General features: G+C 34.0%; 1 protein-coding gene across 6 annotated transcripts in view; it reads right to left on the bottom strand.

Moving 5' to 3' along the window:
- The window catches only part of ELP4 (elongator acetyltransferase complex subunit 4), a 175,984-nt gene that overhangs the window by 83,858 nt on the left and 67,558 nt on the right, over nucleotides 1-24,568 (bottom strand). For 5 of the 6 annotated variants that reach the window (XR_008558030.1, XM_008148937.3, XM_054725791.1 and 2 more), the window contains 2 exons: nucleotides 21,222-21,330; nucleotides 18,240-18,346 (listed from right to left, as the gene is read on the bottom strand). Coding sequence is in view for 5 of the 6 variants with exons in the window: in XM_008148937.3 (XP_008147159.2) it covers nucleotides 18,240-18,346; nucleotides 21,222-21,330 (216 nt within the window). In the remaining variant the exon portion in view is untranslated. Of the gene's footprint in view, nucleotides 1-11,717; nucleotides 11,781-18,239; nucleotides 18,347-21,221; nucleotides 21,331-24,568 lie in introns of those variants that run through there. The other variant, XM_054725790.1, reaches the window with a different exon arrangement.

Genomic DNA, 24,568 nt, shown 5'->3' with positions numbered 1-24,568 from the left:
ACAAGAATATTTTTGGCACTTACAAAAGACAGTACAGGGACCACAGGTAAAAGTCAGGCTGCAACTTGGAGCTCAGGCAAGAGATAAGACTGGATAGGCAGCCAGAGGCCAGATCTTAAGGACATGTATTTTGATAAAAAGCACTGGACTACATTAAAAACACTAAAAGTACCTTCATAAAGAATTACTACCTGAATTAATAAAAATCTATAGTTGATCTTGCTTTCATGTTACTAGTCTTTGAAACTTTAATTGATCAATATGTACATTATATTGAAATAAAATGTTTCATTGTAAGTCAGGGTATTAAAAATGACAGAATTTCTTACATTTTTCTCTATGAGACTCTTACACACACACACACACACACACACACACACACACACACACACACACACACACACACGCTCACACAAAGAAAATTTCGTCCCAATTTCAAAAGCAAAGATGAGGGAATTATTTTAGTGAGAAAGTATTATTCCTTCTGGTGCCAATTATTTTATTAAAAATAGTCTGTAGAGCACAATAATTTTTCCTAATGTGATAGTACTAAGGCACATTTCCAGCATAAGTTTATATAACTTACTTAGCACTAGCATTTTCCTTTGTTTTGTGACTTTTTTTTTTAAACAGGATTCACGGTGTACCATGCTTAGGCCTACAAGAGTATTTTTAAAAGGCTATATTAAAACCCCAAACGAAAAGCATAATTACTTAAATATTCCATACAATAAACAAATTCTTTTTTGCAAATGAAGCAATTACTTTTTCAGATCATAACTATTCAATAATTACCAGTTTTAACTTTTTGAATATTTACTGTAAAGCAATATAATATCAACTCTTCTGATTAGAAAATAGATGCTTGTGGGAAACATGAAAGCAATTTTATTTTTAAAATATGCAGATGCATCATATAGTAAAAAAGTACATTTAATGATCATATAATTAGATAGGAGGAGTAATTGGATATGGTAAGATGAATGGATCACAGATTTTACTGCCTAAGTTAAAATTTAGCACAAAATTAAAACTGCATACCATTGGAGTTAGTGTATAAGTTAGACTTTTTATATTCAATTGCTTTCCAAATAAAGACTATACATAGGTAGTTTACTAATTTACTTTGATAAAACTCCCTTTTCTTCAGAAAGATATGCAGGCCACTGCAGAAATTATGGAGTTAAAATAAAAATGTGGAAATATGTCAATAGTTTATTTTTACTTTTCCCCCAGGATATTTATTTTAGGTGATGTTACTGAAATCTTAAATGGCTCTCCAGTAACTGTTATGTTAGTTGAAATAAAAATACTGTAGTAGTAAATAGTAAGAGTTGAAGCAAATCAAGTTCACTTAAAAATAATTTATCTTGCACCCCACTATATGAGTATTTCATTCACTATACTGACTAAATAATTATCTCTGTAATTCTAGGAAATTAATTTATGTAAGCTTCCAAAAAAAGAGTTGATGATTATTAGACATGAGGTGATTTAGAAAAGCTTTGTGCAGAATGCACTAGTGATTCCACTGCTGATTAATAGGTTATAGAAAATATTGCCCTTGCTAAAGGAATCTTTCCAGGGAATGAGACACTTTTAAGTAAAGGACAATGAGGAGTAAACTTACTAAGTGCCTGCTCTGATGACCAACAGAACAACACGAGCAAAATTGTCCAGGCCATCTGAACATCTTCCGGTGGAATTACATTTCAATAATCCAGGACAGATTAAAATAGGTTCCACTTTATAACAACTTTCTATATATTATAATTAGTCAAAGCGCTTCGTTTAAATAACCTCAATCTTTCCTTTTCCACATTAAATCTGTTGTTCACTGGTTTCTCTGTTGATTAGTATAGTAGAAGTAGCCTTACTATCACACCCTCCTTATACATTCTTGAAAATTCCTTTAGATTTCTTTTTTTCCAGGGTATTAGCAATAAATTCTTTAACATCTCCTTGTCCACCATCTCAAAATGTATGGCATTTCTGATCCCCAAGGAAAGGCATTTTTACAAAAAGAATATCAGGCAGTTAATGAGTTTATTTTCTCAGTCATTTTTCTCTAGACTCTGCATAGCAATAGTAAAGGTGACAATTAAGTTCACTTAAGGAATCTTTATAAAAAATTAAAATATTTTCTACCACACTGTTCAGTTTGTTTTATTCAAATCTTTAAAATAATTTATAAATAAAGAATTTGAAACTTATTTTAAAATATTATGTTAAAATGAGAGAAACTCTTTATAGAAACATTTTTGAAAGACAAAAATTTACTGAGCTGGCCCTGGCTGGTGTGGCTCAGCTGGTTGGAGTGTCCTCCTATGCACTGAGAGCTCATGGGTTTGATTCCTGATCAGAGCACATACCTAGGTAGCAGGTTAGGTGGGTATGGGAGGCAACCAATCCATGTTTCTTTATCTTCCTCCTTTCCTCTCTCTAAAAATCAATAAACATATCTTTGAGTGAAGATTAAAAGTTTTTTTTTACTGAGATGTTTCAAGAACTGGTAAATTCTGGTAAGAGTCAAAATACTAACAGGAAAGCTTTGATATTTGACACTTATGGTATGTAAATAAAGAACATTTTAGCCGAAACCGGTTTGGCTCGGTGGATAGAGCGTCGGCCTGCGGACTCAAGGGTCCCAGGTTCGATTCCGGTCAAGGGCATGTGCCTTGGTTGGGGGCACATCCCCAGTAGGGGGTGTACAGGAGGCAGCTGATTGATGTTTCTGTCTCATCGATGCTTCTAACTCTCTATCCCTCTCTCTTCCTCTCTGTAAAAAATCAATAAAATATTTTTTTTTTTAAAAAAAGAACATTTTAGAAAGCATATGTATTTTAAAAATGACTTTATGGTTTTTAACTACACTGTGAAACTAACTTATAGGTAGAACTTGTAAGAGCAGAAAATGTTTACCAAATGTTTTGGGGTTAAAAAATTTTTTTAGTCTAAAAGTACAAAATGAAAATGCAAAAAGAGAGAGATAGAGAGAGGGAGGTAGGGGGAGAGACAGAGAAAACCTCTCTCTACCACAGGCACAGTTTAAGACTTGTTTCACTAATAAATGGACCCTTCCAGCATATGGAGTAGTTGCCATGTCCTCCCAGGGATGGGCTGTAGCTATGTTCACCTCAGGCTCATCAAGAAGAAGTGAACTGTCAAGTATAATTTCAGTCATAGAGTGGTTTGGATGAGACAGATTAGTGGTATGCAATCATGATAGATAGTTTATCTTAGCTCCAAACTGCCGCCTGGGAAATCTTGAACTCAAATGAACACAGACTCAGTCATTATTAGTGTCAAAAAGGTGTACAGAGACAAAATTTGGTTGGCAGCATGAAAGATGAATCAAGGCGAAAAAGTGACCAATTGCATATTCGAAACCGAAATTGAGAGGCATACAACAGTTTGAAAATACTTTAAATACCAGGAAAGTCATTCATTATTAATCATTCATTGATTAATATTTAAAATGTGTTTCTGTAAAGTAATATATATTTTAAAAGATAATATAAATTACATGTATCTTATTTCAAAATATTTATTCTCAAGGTAATGCAGAAGAGTCCCCTCTTATATAGAGGAATAAGACAGCAAAATATTTTTTAGAACCTATGTAATTTTAAATATCTTTTCTTCAGTTGGATATTCCAAAAAATAAGACTTTTCCTAAAAATTAGCTTTTTTGCTAAATATTTTAACATTTAAATGTTACACAGTTTGATGATTTTCTTAGGAAGAAATAAGAATATATAAGAGAATAAAGTTAAAATGTGAAAGAAAATGGAAATAACCTTGCAGATATTTTCTTTACACAGTAAAATATATATCTGTAAATTATAAAATACATTATTCTATAAGCAAACACAAACTTTGGCATCTTTAAATCAGACCCCCCATCCCAAATATCCACAAAAAAGAATGTCCTCAAGTGTCACCGCCTGAAGTGATAGACTCTGACAAATCTAACAGCTCTTTCTGTGTCATTCCTAATGCACTTGTCACTCAGTATTATCCATCCTCATTAATGACAATGGGAAAGTTTATCTTGGGAACACGTTTTAAATCATCTACTCTTTACAATGGGACCATGAAATCTCTTACAAAACATGAGGCGGGAACTACTCTGACAACAAAACCCCTTCCTGGCAGCTTTATTCTTAATTCCTGTTCAAGGAGTAATCTGTTTATTATAAAATCATACTGAACAATATATTAAACAGAATTTGAAACAAGAATAGCTAGTGTGATTTTCAAGCTTACAAGTATTTCTACAACATTTTTATTAGGCTGAAAACACCAAGTTGAGTCCTTTTTGCGAAGTTTCATGCAATCTTTTGCATCTTACTATATAAACACCTTTAAAAAGGAATTTTATTTTATCTAATTTTAAAATAATTTTAAAATGCCAAGGACACAAATCTTTATATAATTATTTAAAAAATAATAATAGGCATTAACTGAAACAAAAGCAATTTTGAGTAAAACTGTCCTCATATTTAAACTTCCTACCTAAAATGTTCAAAAATTCCAACTCAAGAATCTCATGACTTAAAAATTATTTTATCAGCTCCAAAATTACTTATAATAATATATTTACATTTTAAGATTCTATATGACCTTATTTCCTTGCTTAAGAAATTCCTACAGTTAAAAAAAAATAAAATGAAAAATTAATAAGACTTCTTGATCCATAGTGCCTGCTTAAACTTACTGTTTTAATTTGATTATCAATTATATATGCTAGGTAGTGTGGATAGTGAACAGCTAATCTTTTTTGGTATAATTCTTTTTATAAAATCAATACTTGCTAGAAATATATCCTTATGACTCATTATCCATCACCAAAAGTTTAATGCTACATTTTAATGTACTGTACAGTAAAATCATGTTAAATAGACTACAATAAACTTGAAAAACTGCATTTAATGTTGATTTTTATTACTATTAATCATTTGAAGTTCATTTGTGAATTCAAACATGCTATAAACAAAAACATTGCATTTTAATAGTATTTAAATTATATGAACCTATAATTCATAAAGCATTTTTACTTCAGCATTCAAGGCTATTAATTTAATATTTCTTGTTGATTCTTTTTTATTTATTTTAGAAATGATTCCTTTAAAGGATGTAGAGTGAAAGCAACCACAGACAATGCATAAATGAGCAGACCTGTCTGTGTTCCAATACAAGTTTATTTAGAAAAACAATGGAGTTGGATCTGGCCCACGGGCCACAGTTTGCTAACCTCATGCTTAAAGCATCAAGGGCATACTTGATTTAATATTGTCTTTTACTTATCTAACTTACATGGACCAAAGCATAAGAACTTTCCCAATGCCCTGGCCAGTTTGGCTCAGTGGATGGAGCGTCAGCCAGTGGACTGAAGGGTCCCAAGTTCGATTCTGGTCAAGGGCACATGCCTGGATTGCGGGCTTGGTCCCCAGTGGGGTGCCTGCAGGAGGCAGTGGATCAATGATTCTCTCTCATCAGTGATTGTTTCTATCTCTCTCTCCTCCATTCCTCTCTGAAATCAATAAAAATATATTAAAAAATAAAATAAAAGTTTAAAAAAAGAACTTTTCCAATAGAATGATGGGAATGTTGTAATAATTGAATGTTGAAGAAAAATAATGGCCAATGTGGCACTACAAAGAGTAGATCACATTTCAAAATATCTTTACATGTACTTTCTGGTTCTCGACTGAATTACACGTTAAGTCAATAGGACATACTATGAAGGAATGCATTCGGTATAAATTATGCACTATAAAACTTTTCTTCTGAATATAATTGTCTTAAATTTCTATCTGGACTAGAATGGTTTCCAGGAGGAAAATCTTAAGAAGCCAAACTAAAGAACTAGATTGGGATTTGTTGGCTCCATGTACACAGAGTTCAAGGGCATGATTTTTCAATAGTGATAGTTCCAGATTCTGTTATATCTAGATATTAGTCGCTTTACTGCTAATGTGTATTTAAATCTGAACTGTGGAATATCCAATATGTTGTGTTAGATTCCATTGTACATAATTATTTCACTCCTAACTCACAAATCTTTTCCTGTTTAAAGCCAGGAAAACATATAGGCAATAAAATCAGTCCTACTGTCCAGAGAAGACCGGACATATTAACAAGCAAGTGCTGAGTCAATGGGGGTTAGAAAGCATAACTACTTTAAACCTAAAGAGATGGGAGGGTTTTGCAAATTGAGAAAACTTATAGAATCTTTGAAGATGAAACATTCAAAATAATTTTCAAGTGGCAAGAAAATGACAAAAAGGAAATCATGATTCAAATAGTATATCGATCACTTTTGTTAAGTAAATATTATATTTTACGTCATTTCCTATCTGGTATTTTTGAGGACACAGTTCGACTTTATTTCAGCAATAACAGTTCATTATATTATTAGCCAATATTTTTTGAAGGTTATTTTACTTATGAAAAATCTTGGAAATATATTATCCACTTATGGAAACTGTATTAGCATTATCCTACTATTTCATATAGTCTGAAATGGTGAGATTTTTACAGTCACACTCTCTAATGTGTTTTGAGCACTGTCAGGAGGATTCATTTGTTCATTCATTCATTCATTATCTTCTGAGCACCTACTTGATCAGGCACTGAACTAGAAAAAGGGGATACAATGATGAGTAAAACACACATAAGTTTACAGCATTTATGCCCCTAAATGAACATTTTTCCAAAGTTTTGATACTTTATAAAAGAGGCTTATGTATGGTATTTTCACTGTGCTAAAGTATGGCAGCAAAAACAAACAGTGCAGAATGGATAGTCAAGAGCTAAATAACAAGCAGAGATTACTTAGGTCAGGGTTTTTCTTGGCTACTAACTTTATAATTGACTAGCGGCCTGGTGCATGAAATTCGTGCATGGGGGGGCTGTTCCTTGGGCCCAGCCTGCACCCTCTCCGATCTGGGACCCCTCGAGGGATGTCCGACTGCCTGTTTAGGCCCGATCACATCCAGAATCGGGCCTAAACGGGCAGTCGGACATCCCTCTCACAATCCAGGACTACTGGCTCCCAAATGTTTGCCTGTCTGCCTGCTTGATTGCCCCTAACCGCTTCTGCCTGCCAGCCTGATCACCCCCTAACCACTCCCATGCCAGCCTGATCAATGTCTAACTGCTCCCCTGCCAGCCTGATTGCTCTTAACTGCCCTCCCTGCTGGCCTGGTCACCCCTAACTGCCCTCTTCTGTCAGCCTGGCTGCCGCTAACTGTCCTCCCCTACAGGCCTGGTAACACCCCTAACTGCCCTCCCCTGCTGGCCTGGTTGCCCTTAACTGTCCTCCCCTGCAGGCCTGGTCACCCCCAACTGCCTTCCCCTGCTGGCCAGTCACCCCTAACTGCCCTCCCCTGCAGTCCTGGTCCCCACCAACAGCCCCCCCCCCCGCAGGCCTGGTCACCCCCAACTGCCCTCCTCTGCCGGCCTGGGTCACCCCTAACTGCCCTCCCCTGCTGGCCATCTTGTGTCCACAAGGGGGCAGCCATCTTTGACCACATGGGGGCAGCCATCTTGTGTTGGAGTGATGGTCAATTTGCATATGAGGCTTTTATTATGTAGGATTGGCCTTAGTATTGTTATAGACCAATCGGTTCTATAGGGTGACAGATCATTATTCATTTGATTCTTAATTCAAACCCATTGTTAAATTATTTTTGTTTGACTCAGAAGATTTGGTTTGGCATTGATTACAATTTAAATTTTTTTCATTTTTGATAGTAAACAGCAACCAAAAAGAAAATTAGAAAGTGTTAAACAAATTTATTTCATTAGAACATTTTTACTCACTTGATTTTAGTTTGAGAATAAAAAATGATTTATACCTGACAAATACATATGTAACATGTAACATCTAAGTGTATTAAAATTATTATAAGGTATAAAATATTTTCTTTTCATTATTAGTTTTATTTCTGCCCTAAAGTCTTAATTTATTGAAAAAATCAGGTGACTGAATTCATTACTAATACTTAATCTGCACCAACATTTCCCCCCCCTAAGAGCATTGGAAAGGCTATGAAAGCAAATTAAAATAAATCACTATCTAGTTTGAGTCTGTTTTCATGACTATCCCTGGCAAGTTTTGAACTTCAATACAGAAAAAATGGAGTATATACATCTGAGACACTTTAAAATATGCTAGTTTTATGGTAAAAGACATTTGAACACTATCACTATGTGGTGTTTTTCTGTATCTGCATGTGATCTATATATTTAAACAAACAAAAATGTGTGCATATAAGCAGTTCTCCTTAAAAACTGCGGTTATATATTCTAATAAATTTCTGTAATTATTTATGTCAAGAATACAATACTAGTGCATTTGGTTGTGCTTAACATTTTAGCAATTTGTTTGTAAAAGTATTAATAAACTGGTATTGTGTTAGCTTTTTTCTTTGCCCACTGAATATGACATAAATTGACCCATTTATTTATGGGCTCAACAAGGGCAATCCATTTCATGCTATATCACTGACCCTTAACAAAGATCTTGTAAATGAGTAGCCTATTACAATATGTACACGTGACCTTTAATTGCATCAAGAAGCTTTTTGTTAGAAGGTTTTCAATGCTACACCATAGCTACAGTATAAGTTGGTAAAATATTTCTGAGGTTATTGAACAGAAATAGCAACAGCACCCCACCCATCAAAATATGTACATAAGTAAGGCATTTAACTAAGTCTACACTGTAATAATACCTTTTAGATAACATAAATAAACTGTTTTTCTAATTATATAAGAAATATTTATAACATGAACAAAACTTTCATTAAGTTCTTTGTAATCAAATACAACTTTGTTTTTCATAATAGCCTTTGGAAATAAAAAGTTATTTGAGCCCTAGCCGGTTTGGCTCAGTGGAGAGAGTGAGGACCCTTCAGTTGCAGGCTTGTCCTCAGTCCTGGTCAGGGCTCGTGCAGGAGGCAACCAATCGATGTGATTCTCTCACATCGATGTTTCTCTCTGTCTTTCCCTCTCTCTTCCACTCTCTCTAAAATTAATGGAAAAATATCCTCACGTAAGGATTAAAAAAGTAGTTATTAGAAACTTGAAACAAGCTTCCTTATAACAGAAAATTTTAATTTTAGTAGAAGACACTTATCTTTTTTACTAAATAACTATACAATTAGAACTTTACTTTAAAATGTTTAGTGAAGAATCAAGTACCTAACAAAACATACTCAAATACCTAAATGCATTTCAAGTGTTACTTATATTAAGTAATATTTAAAACAAAATTTTAATAAAGTATAGGGACAGATATTTCAACTAGTTAATTCAGAAATTTATGAATAAGTGAAATATATTTTGACAATCTTACAAAAAACTGAAACCAAATACTCAATTTCATTAAACCATTCATATTGGGTATCTTAGTTCTGGAAGGCTCACGTCACAATGATTTGGTTAGATTCTCTATAGTAACGGTCGGTTGACTTGACAGCATCTGACAAAACAGTTCAGTGAACTTCACTGTACAGACACACAGAACCTGAACTGGCTACGCTATGAAATGTCTACAGTGGCAGGGAGTTATGACACATGATAACTGTGACAAAATTTGCATTTCCACTTAGATAAGAAAACTTCTTTACTGGTTTCGTGGATAAAGGCATTTCCATTATATCCCAGTTTCTCTTAGTTATTACGATCCCCAAATCCTACCTTATAAAAACTAATAGTTTACCAGTATATTTAACATCATATTTTCTTAATGAATAACACAATTTCTTCTTATTATTAAATTATAGGAAACAATTTTAGTAATATTAATGAATAAAAGAAGAAAACATTTTGCAATCAGAAGATTTAATGCTTAATTTTGCTTGTAGATGATATTCAAAGAACTTCCAATAAAAAAACACACATTTGTAACAGAAAATAGGTTTTACTATGAATGGATCAAATCTTCATTAGAACTAGTTATAATAAAAGGGGAAGCAAAATTTAAAAAATTGAATTTGGTAGACTCATTGTCTTTTAAGTTGTATATACCTTAATAATCTCACAAAATAATGTCTGATGCTCTAAAGAAGATACTTTTAAAACAACTTAAAAACTACAAGAAATAAAATATAAACACAGAAACTGTCTATGAGCAAATTACTATTCGCAAAAATTCCTGAATGTAGAACTTATGTGAATAAAATAATAATATACAATTTAATAATATTAAGTTTGGTATACTTTTGAACCACATCAAAGTAGTTGACTGGAACAAGGGAACTATGTGTGTTTGTACAGAATACTTTCCCTACCTTATGCAGCAAAAATTCAGAAGTCTTATAGAAGTGGATAGTATTTCTGGGTATAGCATTATATTTTCTGAAAATTAATTTTTTAAATTAAAAAATTGCTATCACATAACAAAAATACTAAGTAAAAAATAAGGAAAAAGCAATTCTGCCACCCTAACATGTTCATGTCTATATACGTAGCAGATGTTATATAAGGGAGAAACTATGAGTAAGCCAATCTGAATTTTATCATGTATTTTATTAAAATAGAGTAGAGATGCTTGCTAGGATACATTTTTTTTTTTTTTTTTGAGTTTTTTGTTTGTTTGTTTGAACGCATCATGGCAGAGGCCTTCTGGCTTTTGTACTGAAACTGAAATGGTAGTAAATCCTGGGGTATGGTGAGTAGTTAGTGGTTAAAGAGCACAGGCTTTGGAATAAGATAGACTTGAATTTAAGTGTCATGTCTGTCAGCGATTAACTTTGTGACTTTGGATTAGTTAAGTTGCTTGGTCTCTCTGAACCTTAAGTTTCCTGATTAATAAAATGTAGATAATAATGATATGTGATAGTTATGAAATCTATGAGGTAATGGCAATAAAGCACTTGCACTAGTCCCAGACCCCTGTCAAACACTCAATAAATGTTTTATTTTTAAATAATAATAATTAACAGAGCTCCTGAACATGTTAACTTTCCAGGGTAATTCTGCTCATAGAGTCAGAGATGTGGATTTGATCCTGGCTCCAAACACAGCTCTATGACTTTGGGAGGGTTATGGAATTCCTTATATTTCCTTACATTAAAATGTGTGCAGTAATTTCAAAGGGAATAGGGGGAGGTGGGAAGAAATAAACTAACTTATATGCATATATGTATTGCCTATGGACAGACAGTAGTGCAGGGAAAACCCGGGGAGGTGACTGGAATGGGCTGGAAAGAGTCAATAGGGAGGGGAAGGGGGACATCTATAATACTTTCAACAATAAAGATGAATTTAAAAAAATGTGTTTAGTAACGCCTATGGCAAGGGTTTCTGTGAGGCTCAAATAAGAATAAAATATGGTCATGTATGTGAAAGCACCCAACACAATCAAATGAGATACCGAAGGTATGTTTTTAAATACTCTGAGAGTAGACATGAGTTACTTTAAAAATAGTACTTTAACAACAAATATTTATGGAACACCTACTATATGTGCTTATTAGTATTTAGCTGCAAATAAGACAGACGATGTCTCTGAAGATTACAACAGGTGAGGTTGAGTGAGGTTGGGAAAAATAAACAAATTAACTGGTAAACAATTATATAATACGTAAGTGCTATACTGAGAATTAAAATACAGTAAGTACATGACAGCAGGTAACTGAGTGAATACTTCAGATGGGTTAGTAGAAGACGACATCTCTAAGAAAGAGATTGAGATAGTTAACCCACAATCCAATGAGAAGAAGTAGTCATGAAGGGATGGGAGGGATGGATATTCTGGACATCAGCTGTGCAAAGATATGGAGGAAGAAGTGAGGATATTTTGGTACAAAACACCTGTAAAGCTACCTATATCAACAACATATGTGGAATCACATATCATAAATATGGATACCATATTTATTAAGCTCAATACTGTATTTGTTACTCTTCTAGGCATCCTGCAGAATATATTAGTAAAATACACATTCTTAGCTTCTGGCTGATGAAATGAGACAGCCAAGATTTGTTGTCATTATTTGTTTTCTCTTTTTTTTTTACTTCCTTCGACAGAAAAATAACTCACTGTGGGAGGAAATGATTCAAGAAATATCATGGAAGCTGGGCGAATTCTACTACAGTAGTTCTACAAAGGCTTGAAGAAAATTCTTGGACTACTGCAATGTAATTTTCCTGGAGCCACACCACACAGCATATAGAAATGTTTGCGTCTGCAGCATTTTAAAAGGAGAGATCTTTTTCTCTTTGCATTCATTAGTTGGTAATGAATCTATTATCATCCTGGTCTCAAAGGTGAGATTACTGTACTACAGCTACCAGAGGATCTTTGTGAGATAGAGAGACTCATGGACTGAAGACTGTTTTGAAAGATTCTAAATATTTGACTTGTGCTTTTTGCGACCACCTTGCTATTCAAATGTATGCTTTCCTTAAGTGTCAAGAATAAAACAGTATTCATAGGATATAACAAATTATAAGTTTAATACCTTCGATGTTGGTGACCATACAGAAACTTGGAGAGATATAATAGCCAAACATGAATTTACTTTTTCTTGCTAAATGAAGCAATGATGCTCTGCCAGCCAAATTCACAGGAAGCATGTGAAATGAACACAAAAGCAAACAGGCCTGATGCTGCCCAAGGGAAAGTCAGCAAGATGGCAGCTTCAATCACTCGGAATAACACTAACGCCGCCTTGGGCTCTCCTCAGAATGGAAACATGTCACCATTACTGCAATGTTCCAGCAAATCAGAATGCAGAGAAAAGAACACTTATGCAATCACATCCTGGAAGGGCACTTTACTCAACATTTAAGTGGAAAATAATTATAAAGAAATTTCAGAAAAATTGTCAGTGAACATAAATGACTCAGGGAAAATTTTTTTTTCCCTTCTATTTCTTTCAAGGTGCTTAATAGACTTTCAAAAAGCTTCCCTCTTAGAAACAATTTCTTTTTCAATTCTCCTTTAGGAATTATTAATGTAAGGACACATTTGTATGAAGTGGTAAGTGGAAAGTTCAGGATTCAGGCTGCTAGTAAGAAATACTCATTTCCCCTGATATACAGTACCATTACTTTGGAAGTTTGATTATAGGGAATAAGCTTTCACAACATTTATATAGGAAGTTAAAAAAAAAAAAAAACTTCATATATTTTGGGAACTTACCTAATCAGGATACTTTTAGCATGTGTCTAGTCATGTAGCCATCTTTGGTCAATCATCAAAAAATCAAAGGCAAATTGGCATGACTCAACCCTAACTTTAATACCGCATGATTGTGTCGTGTAAGCTTGTTTTGTGTGAGAGCCGCTGTGGTTTTAGCAGAGAGATTAACAACCGGACCTAAGCTGGCCTCCAAACCTTGCCCTGCTGATGCCTCAAGCTCTTTGAAGTCTGACCATCATACCTGGCAAAACAACAGTGGGAACTAGGATGGTGTCAGATCTAATCAAATTGTTCACTGCAGCATTGCTAACTATGGGGTTCACTAATTGGCCCAATTGCGGATTATACCTTTTGCTACAGATTCAAGACAATAATTTAGTTAAATGATGTTTTTTTTTTTCTCCCTTATCTCTTCTAATTAAGATTCCAAAGTGGGAAGAAATAGGATTAGACGAGTCTCAAAACTGGGTTCCCCTTAAGGTGGTATGCAATTTTGATAGGCTCGCTACGACATGTGAAATATATCAAGCATAGTATTAAACCAACTTCTGGAGATTCTGTGAAGCCTATGTGACATTACTGTATGTCCATGTCACTTGGGAATTAAAATATAAATATGGGAATGGTAATATAATGAATATGTTAAATGTAAACACCTAGAAAATGGCATTTCCATTGTTAAAAATATTAATTTGGATCTATTTTTGACAAATGATTTCATCCAGAGATATCTATGTTCTACTTTGATTTTCTCTTGTTAACTGTAATATATCTGGGAATTGAAATACCAACCAATATTTGTGGAGGGCATCATTATCAGAAAAGGTTATGTAGTCCATAATGCTGCAACTTAATAATGCTCCTGAGCCAGACATTTGCATTTCCATTATTATACTTTAGTGACATAGCTGTGAATTGACAAATAAGTTCACTATCCCTCCCCTCTATCTCTAGATATTGTAAACATATAGTCACCTTTCTACTTCCCATTTAAAAGTTGGAAAGGCTGTGACAAAATGTAGGGAAGTAAGGAAACCTAGGACCAAAGATAATCATGCAACACTCTATTGTCCAACATTGTCGCAGTGACTGACACCCTTGTAGCTTGCAAGAGTTTATGATTTATCAATATGTAATAATTTTAAAAAATTCTACTGAATCATATCAAGTACACTGTAGTAGGATTGTAAAGCTAATTTATACTGATGCATATACTACTCTGATTTTAATACTTAAGAGTAAACTAGGTAAGTGCATAAAAAAATAGTGATACTTAATAAATACTGGTTGATCTATTATTCTGTGAGTAAAAGTTTTTTGTGATTAAAGAGGTACTGAGGTTCTATATTCTGAATTATGGGTACAGTATGATAAGATAACCTTAAGTAAACTTGATTTACTGAATTATCAATATTCATTTAGTATACAAGACCCACATAGATACAATATTTATGATAATTACTATTTTTGGACCAATTTAAGCTTACATAAGTATTATTTATCCTTATATTGAAAATTTGCAGAGAACAGTATATATCTTTTGTATATTTCAGCTTAACTCAGTAACCATACTTTCTGACTTGAACTTAAAAACACTGAATCTTAGATCTGGAAAACTGTCGCACTATCCAAACCTTGATAGAGGTTGTAACCAATGTAATAATACATTATTATCACTTATATTAGAAAATCAATTACTAGAATATATTAAGATATGATCAACCTAAACAATACAACATCAAAATAGTAAAACACTATTAAATCCAAGTAAAATGTTGCTCCTATCATGTCATCAAATTAATACCACCGCATTTCAAATTTTCTGAAATTTTGTTTATTATAATATCATAATGACTAATATATAGAAAAAAACTGGTTAATGATAACCCCAAAACTAGAGAAACAAAAATTACACAAATTGAAAAATACAAGTGTAAGTAGTTATTTCAGCTTGGAAGCTGTGTGCCCAAGTTATGCATCTTACAGAACTTTACAGAGAATGAGGAGGCAGTGTTTATAGCTCACTTGGCCAGTGGAGTTTATATAATACTTATTAATTTATAGGGATTCATAGTTGATGAATATTAGGTATTAGTAAAAATTTACTATGATCAGATAAATACTTTCACCTAAATCTGGACAATACCAATACACATTCCAAGAAGAAAGAAATATTCTGTTGCTATCTCCAAATCATTCAAAGAAACTGTAGACTACTAGTTAAAGTTGCTCTACTTGTTAAAGGCCCTTAATGACATTAGTAAAAAAAAAAAAATTCAATTTTTTAATACATAAAAGGGCAATGATGTAATAAATCAAAGAAAAAGTACCCTAAAAATACAGATGAGAGTTTTTGCCTGTTTCTTTGCACCCTTACTTCTTCTGGCCATGCTATCGTTTTAGACCTTGTGATTATCAGTAAATTCCAGCATGTAACAAATTTACCTGTATGGAATAAAAAACATTATTTCTGCTTAACCTGCTAAACTACCTTTCCCTTCCAAGAGTAAGATGCAGATTCAATGCCTGGTATATTATTACTCAGATTTTATAGACTAGTAAAGTGTACATTTTATTTTTTAAAATACCAGGGCAATTTCTTTTAAAAAATTTTTATTTGTTGTACGTATTAAAACATTGCCACTTGGTAGGTATTTTTTCCCCCCAATAAAAAAAGTCCTCTTGTTTCAACAGTGTCTAGAATATATAACCAAGGAATTACTATCTAATTGGGTATGCATTTTATAATGTACAATGGTATATTTAAGCATTTAATTTTACACCAATCACATGACTTTATACAATTATAACTATAACTATTTGTACTTTTATTAGGTTTGTTTAATTCTTTATATTTTTCTAACCACCAAATTGAATTTCATGGCATAAGCAACTTATGTAGAATAAGTTTATGCACATAAATATATATGTACATTTACACATATACTTATTCATATATAAACTTACACATATACACAAACACTTATTAATTAGGTTATAAGAAAAAAATATGAAGGATTTGACTGACTGTATTAAACATTAATTTAAAAAAAAACCAATGTAGTTTTGTTTTCATATATTGCTTCTAAACTACAGGATCACCAATTATAATGGTTCTTTTAGTTTTATACTAGTAAGAGAAAAAAGGAAATGGAACAGAAAGAAACCCATGTGGTTAATAAATGACCTTTCATTAGCTTCAATAGTAAAATGTAGTCACTATTAGAACCTAAAGTTATTTAGAGGAAAGGTCTCACTTGACATTATATAAGTACTTTATGTCTACCCTCTAACCCCCAAAATAATATAGTGTGTGTGCATATGAAAGAAAGAGAGAGAGAGAGAGGGAGAGAGAGGGGGCGAGGGGGGAGAGAGAGAGAGAGAGAGAGAGAGAGAGAGAGAGAGAGAGAGAGAGAGTGTGAATAAACATGACTCAACTACTGTGCTACTTTTTCTCTAGGTGTAATATTTTGATCATCAAGGAATCTTCTTGCTTAATTTTTATGGTGATAGACATGATACCTTAGACCTGGTTGTCAGAATACTCATCTGAAGAGAAAGGTGTCACATGGGAAAAACACACACACATGTCTTTCATTAAAAATATAAATTCATCTAAAAGAAAATGATAAGGCAAGCTCTCTCTGTGACATCACAACTACAACTTCACATTTATATTTATAACTATATATATTATGGTAAATTTCTCAATATTCTGTCAGAACAACTAAAACAATGCTTGAACAATTACAGTGTTGGATTCCCTTTCAATGGTTTTTTTTTTTTGGAGAACTAAAGCAAATTAGCTCAAGAATCAGCATTTCTGCACTCCAGTTCTTTTGGCTTTAAGTGGCTTTTGAAGGAGCATCCCCAGATGAGAAACTTCTAACACTCCTGCAGAGATGACCTGCTTGAAGAACGGGCTGCCTGATTAACTATTAACTGCTCTCAATAGGATTAGATAATTAAGGACATTGATGACCATTAATTAGGAGGAGGGCACATTAATTTGTCACTGGATAGGGCCCTTACAATGATTTATAGGTTAGTGCTACTTGCAAATGTGAGGGGAAAGAGAAAAAGAGAGAGAACCATTAAGTTACCTTATCAAGTGGCCAGCTAAAGAGGGCAGAGGGTCAAAAAAGGGCCAAAGTGGTCACTTCAGGGTGAAGTCCCAAACACCAAAGCAGTGCCAAGCCACATTGACCATCATTTGGTGATGAAGTTAAAAATATGCTAATTTATTGGTGGCAATTCTCTCTTTTTATGGTTTCAAGCAGTTAAGACAAGTGGCCTGCTTAAGAGCTTTTCATTTGAAAAGAGATTAAACAAAATGGTTTGTCAAGGCTGCTTGGCTGTTTTATGTCTTTGTTAAAAAAAATGGCACCGACTATACTGATAACTATCACATCACCCAAAAGCCATCTCTCTCTGAGCATTTATTTCGTTAATAAATACATCAACCCTAATTGCTTAATAGTGCTATGTTCATTTGCTCTTTAGCAAGATTAAGTTGAAATAAATCTTTTGTACTACCACTTTCTGTCACTATTACTCGCAGAGAGGTCACACAAAAAGTTTCAGTTTTGTGGAAAATTTACTTAAAGATAGTGGTGTAAAGTAGAGTGAGTACTTTGTTTTATTCAGCACGGAGAGCAGAAAGGTGACTCCACTACTAATAAAAAACCAGCTTTTAGAAGGTAGATAGGATCCTCTTTTCCTAGCCAGGTACAATTGTGGGCAGCACTCACATTCCACATACAAATAAGCACAGCTCATTAACATTTAATTAAATATGCCTTTGAAAGCCTTGAAAATATGCATGTCATATTCATGTAAAATTGGAGCTTACTTTAAATGGATATTTAAAACAAAATCATTTTTGCTATACTCTAATAATATGCCATTAAAATAAGATAAAAAATAAAATAGTCTAAAAAATTATTTTATTGCACCAAACGAATTTAAAAATATTTAGCATAGAAAAAATATTTAGCATGAACCATCTAAGAATTTCATTGAAATAATATATATACTTACCTCAAAACTGTAAACTGAAATATAAAAATTCTCTTACCTCAATGATGAATAGCTTTCTTTTCAATTTAAAAGCTAAGTCTTTAACATCTGACACATCACACATCAAGTTATTAAGCCGAGGAATCTGACGTATGTGAATCAAACCTTGTGGGGGGGAAAAAAAAGGAAAAAATTAAAATGCAGTCATTGGGTGCATAAATGAGAGTGTTACAGCAGAATCCTGTAAATTTACACACAAGCATCCTTCCCTTTTAAAACTGGAGCTTACTACCAGGAGCAATGAAGCAAATGGTGTGATTATATTCAAGTAATCAAGCAGAATAAGATAAACAGAAATCCTTGTGCGAGGAAAACTAATTGCACTTTGGTACAGAAGTACAGATGCAAAGAGGGATCTTACTACTTGTCAAAACTACAGCCGGTTTGTGTGTGATTTTCTCTTGTATTTACAGTAAGCAAATATGGCTATCACCTTGCATGCTGCCCACGGCACCACTGGGTGATCTTTATTTTATTAAATGCACCAGTAAGCAGCCAGCAAAACAAGGCTTATGAGTTACCCATAACCAGGTAAACACTCATGAAATGTATTCCATTTTGTACCTTATTAATGACTGGAACAAACCATTGAAGAAAACGACATTTTAGAGCACAGTCTAGGATCAAACATTAACCCCTAAGCCATCCCAAGACACTCATTTCTGGGGCATGCTAGACCTTCCTGGAGCTGCTATGAGCTTTGTAACAGTGCTAGGTAAACCGTGAGCTTTGGCCTCTTGTCAGTAGAAACACTTGCTAATTTTTTCTGACAAGGGCACTGGATGGCTTCTGTGCAGCTTAATACAGTTCCTGACTAAACTAGGGGTCGTTTGCCACAGATGAAGATGTGGAAGATTTTTCAGTGTGTCTCTCTGCCTGACTCAGATCAGATTTAGAAATCACTATCCCAAAGACATTGATCCCTAAACATGGGGCAAGAAGGCAAGTCCAGATTTGAATGAAGTAGATCAATCTTATTTATAGAACTGCTTCTCTAGTATAGAGTTTTGTGTGTGTTTGAATGCTTAGTAATGTATGTATTAGTTTTAGCTTAAAACGATAAATCTCTAGGTGCTTAACTTTAGAAATGACCCTTTCAAATATAATTCCTAAAATATCCAATTTATTTTTTGTTACTTTAAAAGATATTACTAAAAATACAGTTTAGATACAAATTAAAAATATCTCATGCAGAGCTATTTAGTAAAATATATTAGAAATAGGTACACCATACTTTTATTTGCACATTTTTCATTTTAAACTTGCATGTGCTTGTTTAGCTAACTATTAAATCAGGAAGCCTTACAGAATGAAGGAATGATTCCTCAGGCCCTTTCTTATTAATAGAAACTTCACTGGTCATCAGAATTACCCATTAATTTGTGAGGAATCATTTATCAGTTCAGAAATTTCGGCACAAAAAGTCATAGTCTTTCAACCCCTGAAATGTTTTAATCAAATTAAGTTTTTTTAGAATATAAAATATAATTTTACCAAGTTTACTCTTCAATTTGGGTTGTTTTAAAAGAAATTAGAAATATAATAAGTTAAAGAAATAGTATGTCCAATTATACAGTAAGTAATAACTGGGGATGTGATGTACCGCATGGCCTCTATGGTTGACAATACTGTATTGTATATTTGAAAGTTGCTAAGAGAGTAGATCTTAAAAGTTCTCATCACAAGAAAAAAAATTGGAACTATGTGTGGTGATGAATGTTAACTAAACTTATTGTGGTAATTATTTCTTAATATATACATATATAAAATCATTATGTTGTATATCTAAAGCTAATAAAATGTTACATATCAATTATAGCTCAATAAAAAAGAGTTTAATCTTAATAGCTCTCTTCCTATCATAATGACAATACTATATTACATGAATTCTACATAGGGTCTGGGCATATATCAGACACATACTTAAGCAAGTAAATGATCCTGAGGCAAATTATTTTATGTAGTTTTTGTTCACAGCTCACATTTTATAGGCTTTAAAAAACACACACACCTGATCGTGTTATTTTATTTTTTAAAGGTTGTATGCTGACTCTTCAAAGCAGTGGCAATCATCGTGTAACCTTTTATTTGTAGACTGGGCTTGCCATAGTCTGCAATCACAACCTTGCACAATCTTGCAGCAGACTTCAAATAAGCTATTCAGGCATCAGACTAGAGGTTTCCATGTAAGTACAGTAGTTCCACAACAGTAACAGCAATGATTAACATTTATTCAGAATAAGTAAATAGGTAAAAATCTATTATTCATCACACTCCATATTCAGTTTAGAGCTAAAATATGCATAATTACTAAATCTTTCCTATTGCAAAAGTTCTATGTAAGAACCTTTAACATAAATCCCTAAATCAACCAAATGACTAAAATATTATTAAAAGCTTAAAAACACGTAAGTTATAAAGTCTAAATTGACCTGTGCATATACTAGGATAATGATATTTTAAAATTTGTTCATAACTCAAACTAATAACAAAATGAGTAGACAGAGAAAAGTCCAAATATACTCACAGATGCCTACTTTCTGGAAATGTGACTGACTAGGATTTTTAAAACATAATGCAGTGCAAATTTTATTATTTATTTATTATACAGCTAAGCTGTATAAACCCTTATACAAAGATGCTATTATTACAATTAATATACTTATTTCAAACATGGCTAATAAGTATGACTGATTTCACGGCAAGTTCAAGCCATCGGGACAACAATGCACATCTGGCTGCGCCATGCCTTAGCACTCGGGTGTGACTCCTTTCAAACAGTTACTATTGTCTGTAGTCTTAATGTCCTTTGGTGACAAGCTGCCAATAAAGACTGGCCAGGAGTAGAAAACATTTAACAGATGTATTACAAAATAGAATCCATGCCACTGGACAGTAGGTATTACGAATGGACAAGATGCTTCCAGGTACCTTAGAAGGAACCAGGACATGCTATTCTCATCATGAAGGTGTTGCTTACCATGATAATCCTTATATAATGGGTTGGTTTCTCTGTTAGAACCAATAAAGGACTCCAGATGGATGACTGTATCTGACAAGTTTGTAATACGAGCAATAATTGCTTTATTCTGAAAAACAAGCAAACAAAACTCTCATGTTATGTTTAAAAATATGACCTGTATACAATACCATCAAGCCATCTCAATGACAAATTGTAGAGGAGACAGACTAATAACAAAAACTGGATGAAAATATGTCCTTAATTGAAAATTCCATGAATACATATATTTTATTTTAAATCAAAGAACTGAGGGGGGGGGCATACTTTAGTTTTGGTAGAAAATACAAATTATTTTTCTCTTATCTTAAGGGGCAAGGATACCTTTATGCTCATATACTACTATTTTTCAAATTACATTAGCCATTGGCCATTGGAAAATGTGATGGACATCAGGATTCGAGAGCAGTAGACAGTATAGTAAATATATAAGTAAAGGCCCTACTGTCATCTGTCAAATGGGACCAGGTCCCAGCCCTGAACCAGCTGAGGTCATCTCTCATATTAGAAATAGGGAAAGATCCAGCTAATATAAATAGCAGCATGGCTAGCTCAGGAGTTTTCTGTTTTCTCTTTCCAGATGCTGCTGTTTGGCTCTGGTATAGCAATAAAGGCAAAGAAAAGATGGTAGGCAACTAGCACTAGACTAGTAGCCTACCCTTCCTTTTCCAACTCACTTTGATAGGAACCAAATGTATTATTAAACAATACATCCTTAAAAAGTCACATTTTAAAGTAGCAAAAGTTCTAAAATACCCCAAATTTCATGGCTTTACAATATAATCATTAAATATCTTATAAGTTTTCTTGAATAATTTTATTTGATAGAAAGCCCTCATTTCTTTTAATCTGACAGGCTGGTAGGTCAGAAAACTGTGTATAAGCTATAACATCCTAGAAAAATATTTGTTATGAAGAGCTCGATAAGTTAAAAAAAAGTATTGTTCGTAAAATTTTATCATTTGGAAACTTCCACTTTACACACTGGTAATGCCCACCAGTTTAAAACTAATCTTTATAAAAAGGATGAGAAATGTAAAACAGTCAAGAACATTTATTAGTCAGAGGCATGTCCCCTATTAGAGAAAAGTCCAAATATAGTCAAAGATGTTCACTTTCTGAAAATGTGATTGACTACTGAGTCTATAGGTATTCCTCTGCTTCTTAAGTCCTCTTTTGAAGATGGTATAAGAAAGAAAAATAAAAGAGGGCTGGTTGATGTTACCAGACTCAGCATGAAGTACATAGTAGCCCCTGTCACTAAACATTATGTTGAAACTAGAGGCCCAGTGCATGAATTGGTGCACGGGTGGGGTCCCTCTGGGTGGCCTGCAGGGATCGGGCCAAAACCCGCAGTCCAATGCCGCCTGCAGCTCCTACCTGCTGCTCCCGTTCATCCAAGCCCCACTGTGCCTGCCGCAGGCTCGTGCCCTAACAGTCCCCGATAGGAAGAGGCTCGCACTGCCACAGCAGTGCTCACCAGCCATGAGCCCTGCCTCTGGCGCCCTCCCAAGGGGAGTGGCCTGCAGGATCGGGCTGAAACCGGCTCTCCAACATCCCCCAAGGGGTCCCAGATTGCGAGAGGGTGCAGGCCAGGCTGAGGGACCCCACTGGTGCATGATCTGGCTGGGGAAGGACCATGGGGGGGCTCCAGGGCGTGTCCGGCCCATCTCGCTCAGTCCCGATCGGCCGGACCGCAGCAGCAAGCTAACCTACCGGTCGGAACATCTGCCCTCTGGTGGTCAATGCATGTCATAGTGACCAGTTGAGCAACCTTAGCATATCATTAGCATATTACACTTTGGTTGTTCTGTTGTTCTGCTGTTTGGTCTATTTGCATATTACCCTTTTATTATATAGGATGACTGTTTAGTTCACACCTAGGGTTGTACTTGAAACTCCCCCATAGGTAGAAATGTGTGCTATATAAAGGATATTTCAGCCTCTGAATTAGTGCCCTTAAAAGGAAGAAGTAAAAATAGTTATTCTTCATTGCCTTTAATACTTTCAATTACGTGAGCACCAAGTATAGAAAAGAAACCAAAATTTGAAAATGCCCGTTTTTTCTAAGGCAATTTTTCACTCAATGGTGAGAAAATAATCAGATTGATTCCTTACTTTCAGTTCCGTGTCACAGGGGACGGTCTTACTCCAGCAATAACAGGGACTTCAGAACATGCTCCTCTCAAAATTTCTTTAGCCAAAGACCATTATATCAAACTCATCCAGGTTGGGTTTCAGCCAGTTATTCTTCACCCAAACAGAAATGTCTGCCAGACATTCCAACAGCTGGGAGACAGTTCACAATGAGTCAACTTGAAAATGATTCATTGTGCTGAGTACTGAACAATGTTGGGGTGGGGGTGGGGTGTGGCTGGGTTGGTTGTGGAGGGTGAGAATGAGTGAAAGATGAAGAATAACCATGTGGTTCTCCCATTAAGAAGAATCTTAGATAACAACCAGCAGGCTCTTATTATTTCATTTTTGGGATAAACTCCACTGGGACGAGTGTTCTTCTCATGGACCCTCTGATGAACAAGCACTTAAAAAGGCTACTGACAAAATTTCTTTAAAAAAAAGGTCAGATTTCCTTTTATTTATAAATAGAAGGCTAAGCCTTTGTATCTAAATATCTGAATCTAAAATGATAAAAGCCAGTTTTTATTAGAACTCAAATATTTAGGATTTCATTGATATAAAATCTATGGCTTTCTCAATTATATGAATAATAGAAACTATGAGACTTAAGGATGGGATTAGTCTTCCATTCTAGTAGTATCCTGTGTATTTACATGGTCAACCTGACATTTGTTTATTTCAAAGAGGGTTTTCTTCCTTTATTTAACCTTAAAATGTATTAGTAACCCATTTAACACTCTGTAATATTTATCAACTTTATAGGTCTTTTTAAGGTAGTTTGTGGGACACAAAAAATTTAATTTCCATTTTGCAGAGGAAAACTAAAGAATTCCAAATGTAAAAGATGTGTATAGCCTAGATTTCAAACCTCAAAATTTCATAAAATATATTTCATTTGTTATATATTTTAAGTTCCGTAAGTTTATATCATAGTCATTGACTTACAAACTAAATTCTATTTTTAAAGCTTTCATGAAGTATTTGCACAAGAATAAGCTTTTAATCAGACCATTAACAGAAAATAATTTATATTTAACAATGACCTTACTTCTTTCTGCACAGTAGTTTATGTGATGTGGCAAACTAGATTAATTGTGAAATTTGTAAAGATATCTGAAAAATGTCTATAGAATCAAAAACACTGGAAATTACATAACATCAAAGAGCCC

The sequence above is a fragment of the Eptesicus fuscus genome, chromosome 13 (genome assembly GCF_027574615.1).
Source record: "Eptesicus fuscus isolate TK198812 chromosome 13, DD_ASM_mEF_20220401, whole genome shotgun sequence".
Classification (NCBI taxonomy): domain Eukaryota; kingdom Metazoa; phylum Chordata; class Mammalia; order Chiroptera; family Vespertilionidae; genus Eptesicus; species Eptesicus fuscus.
This window is presented reverse-complemented; position numbering and strand designations above follow the sequence as displayed.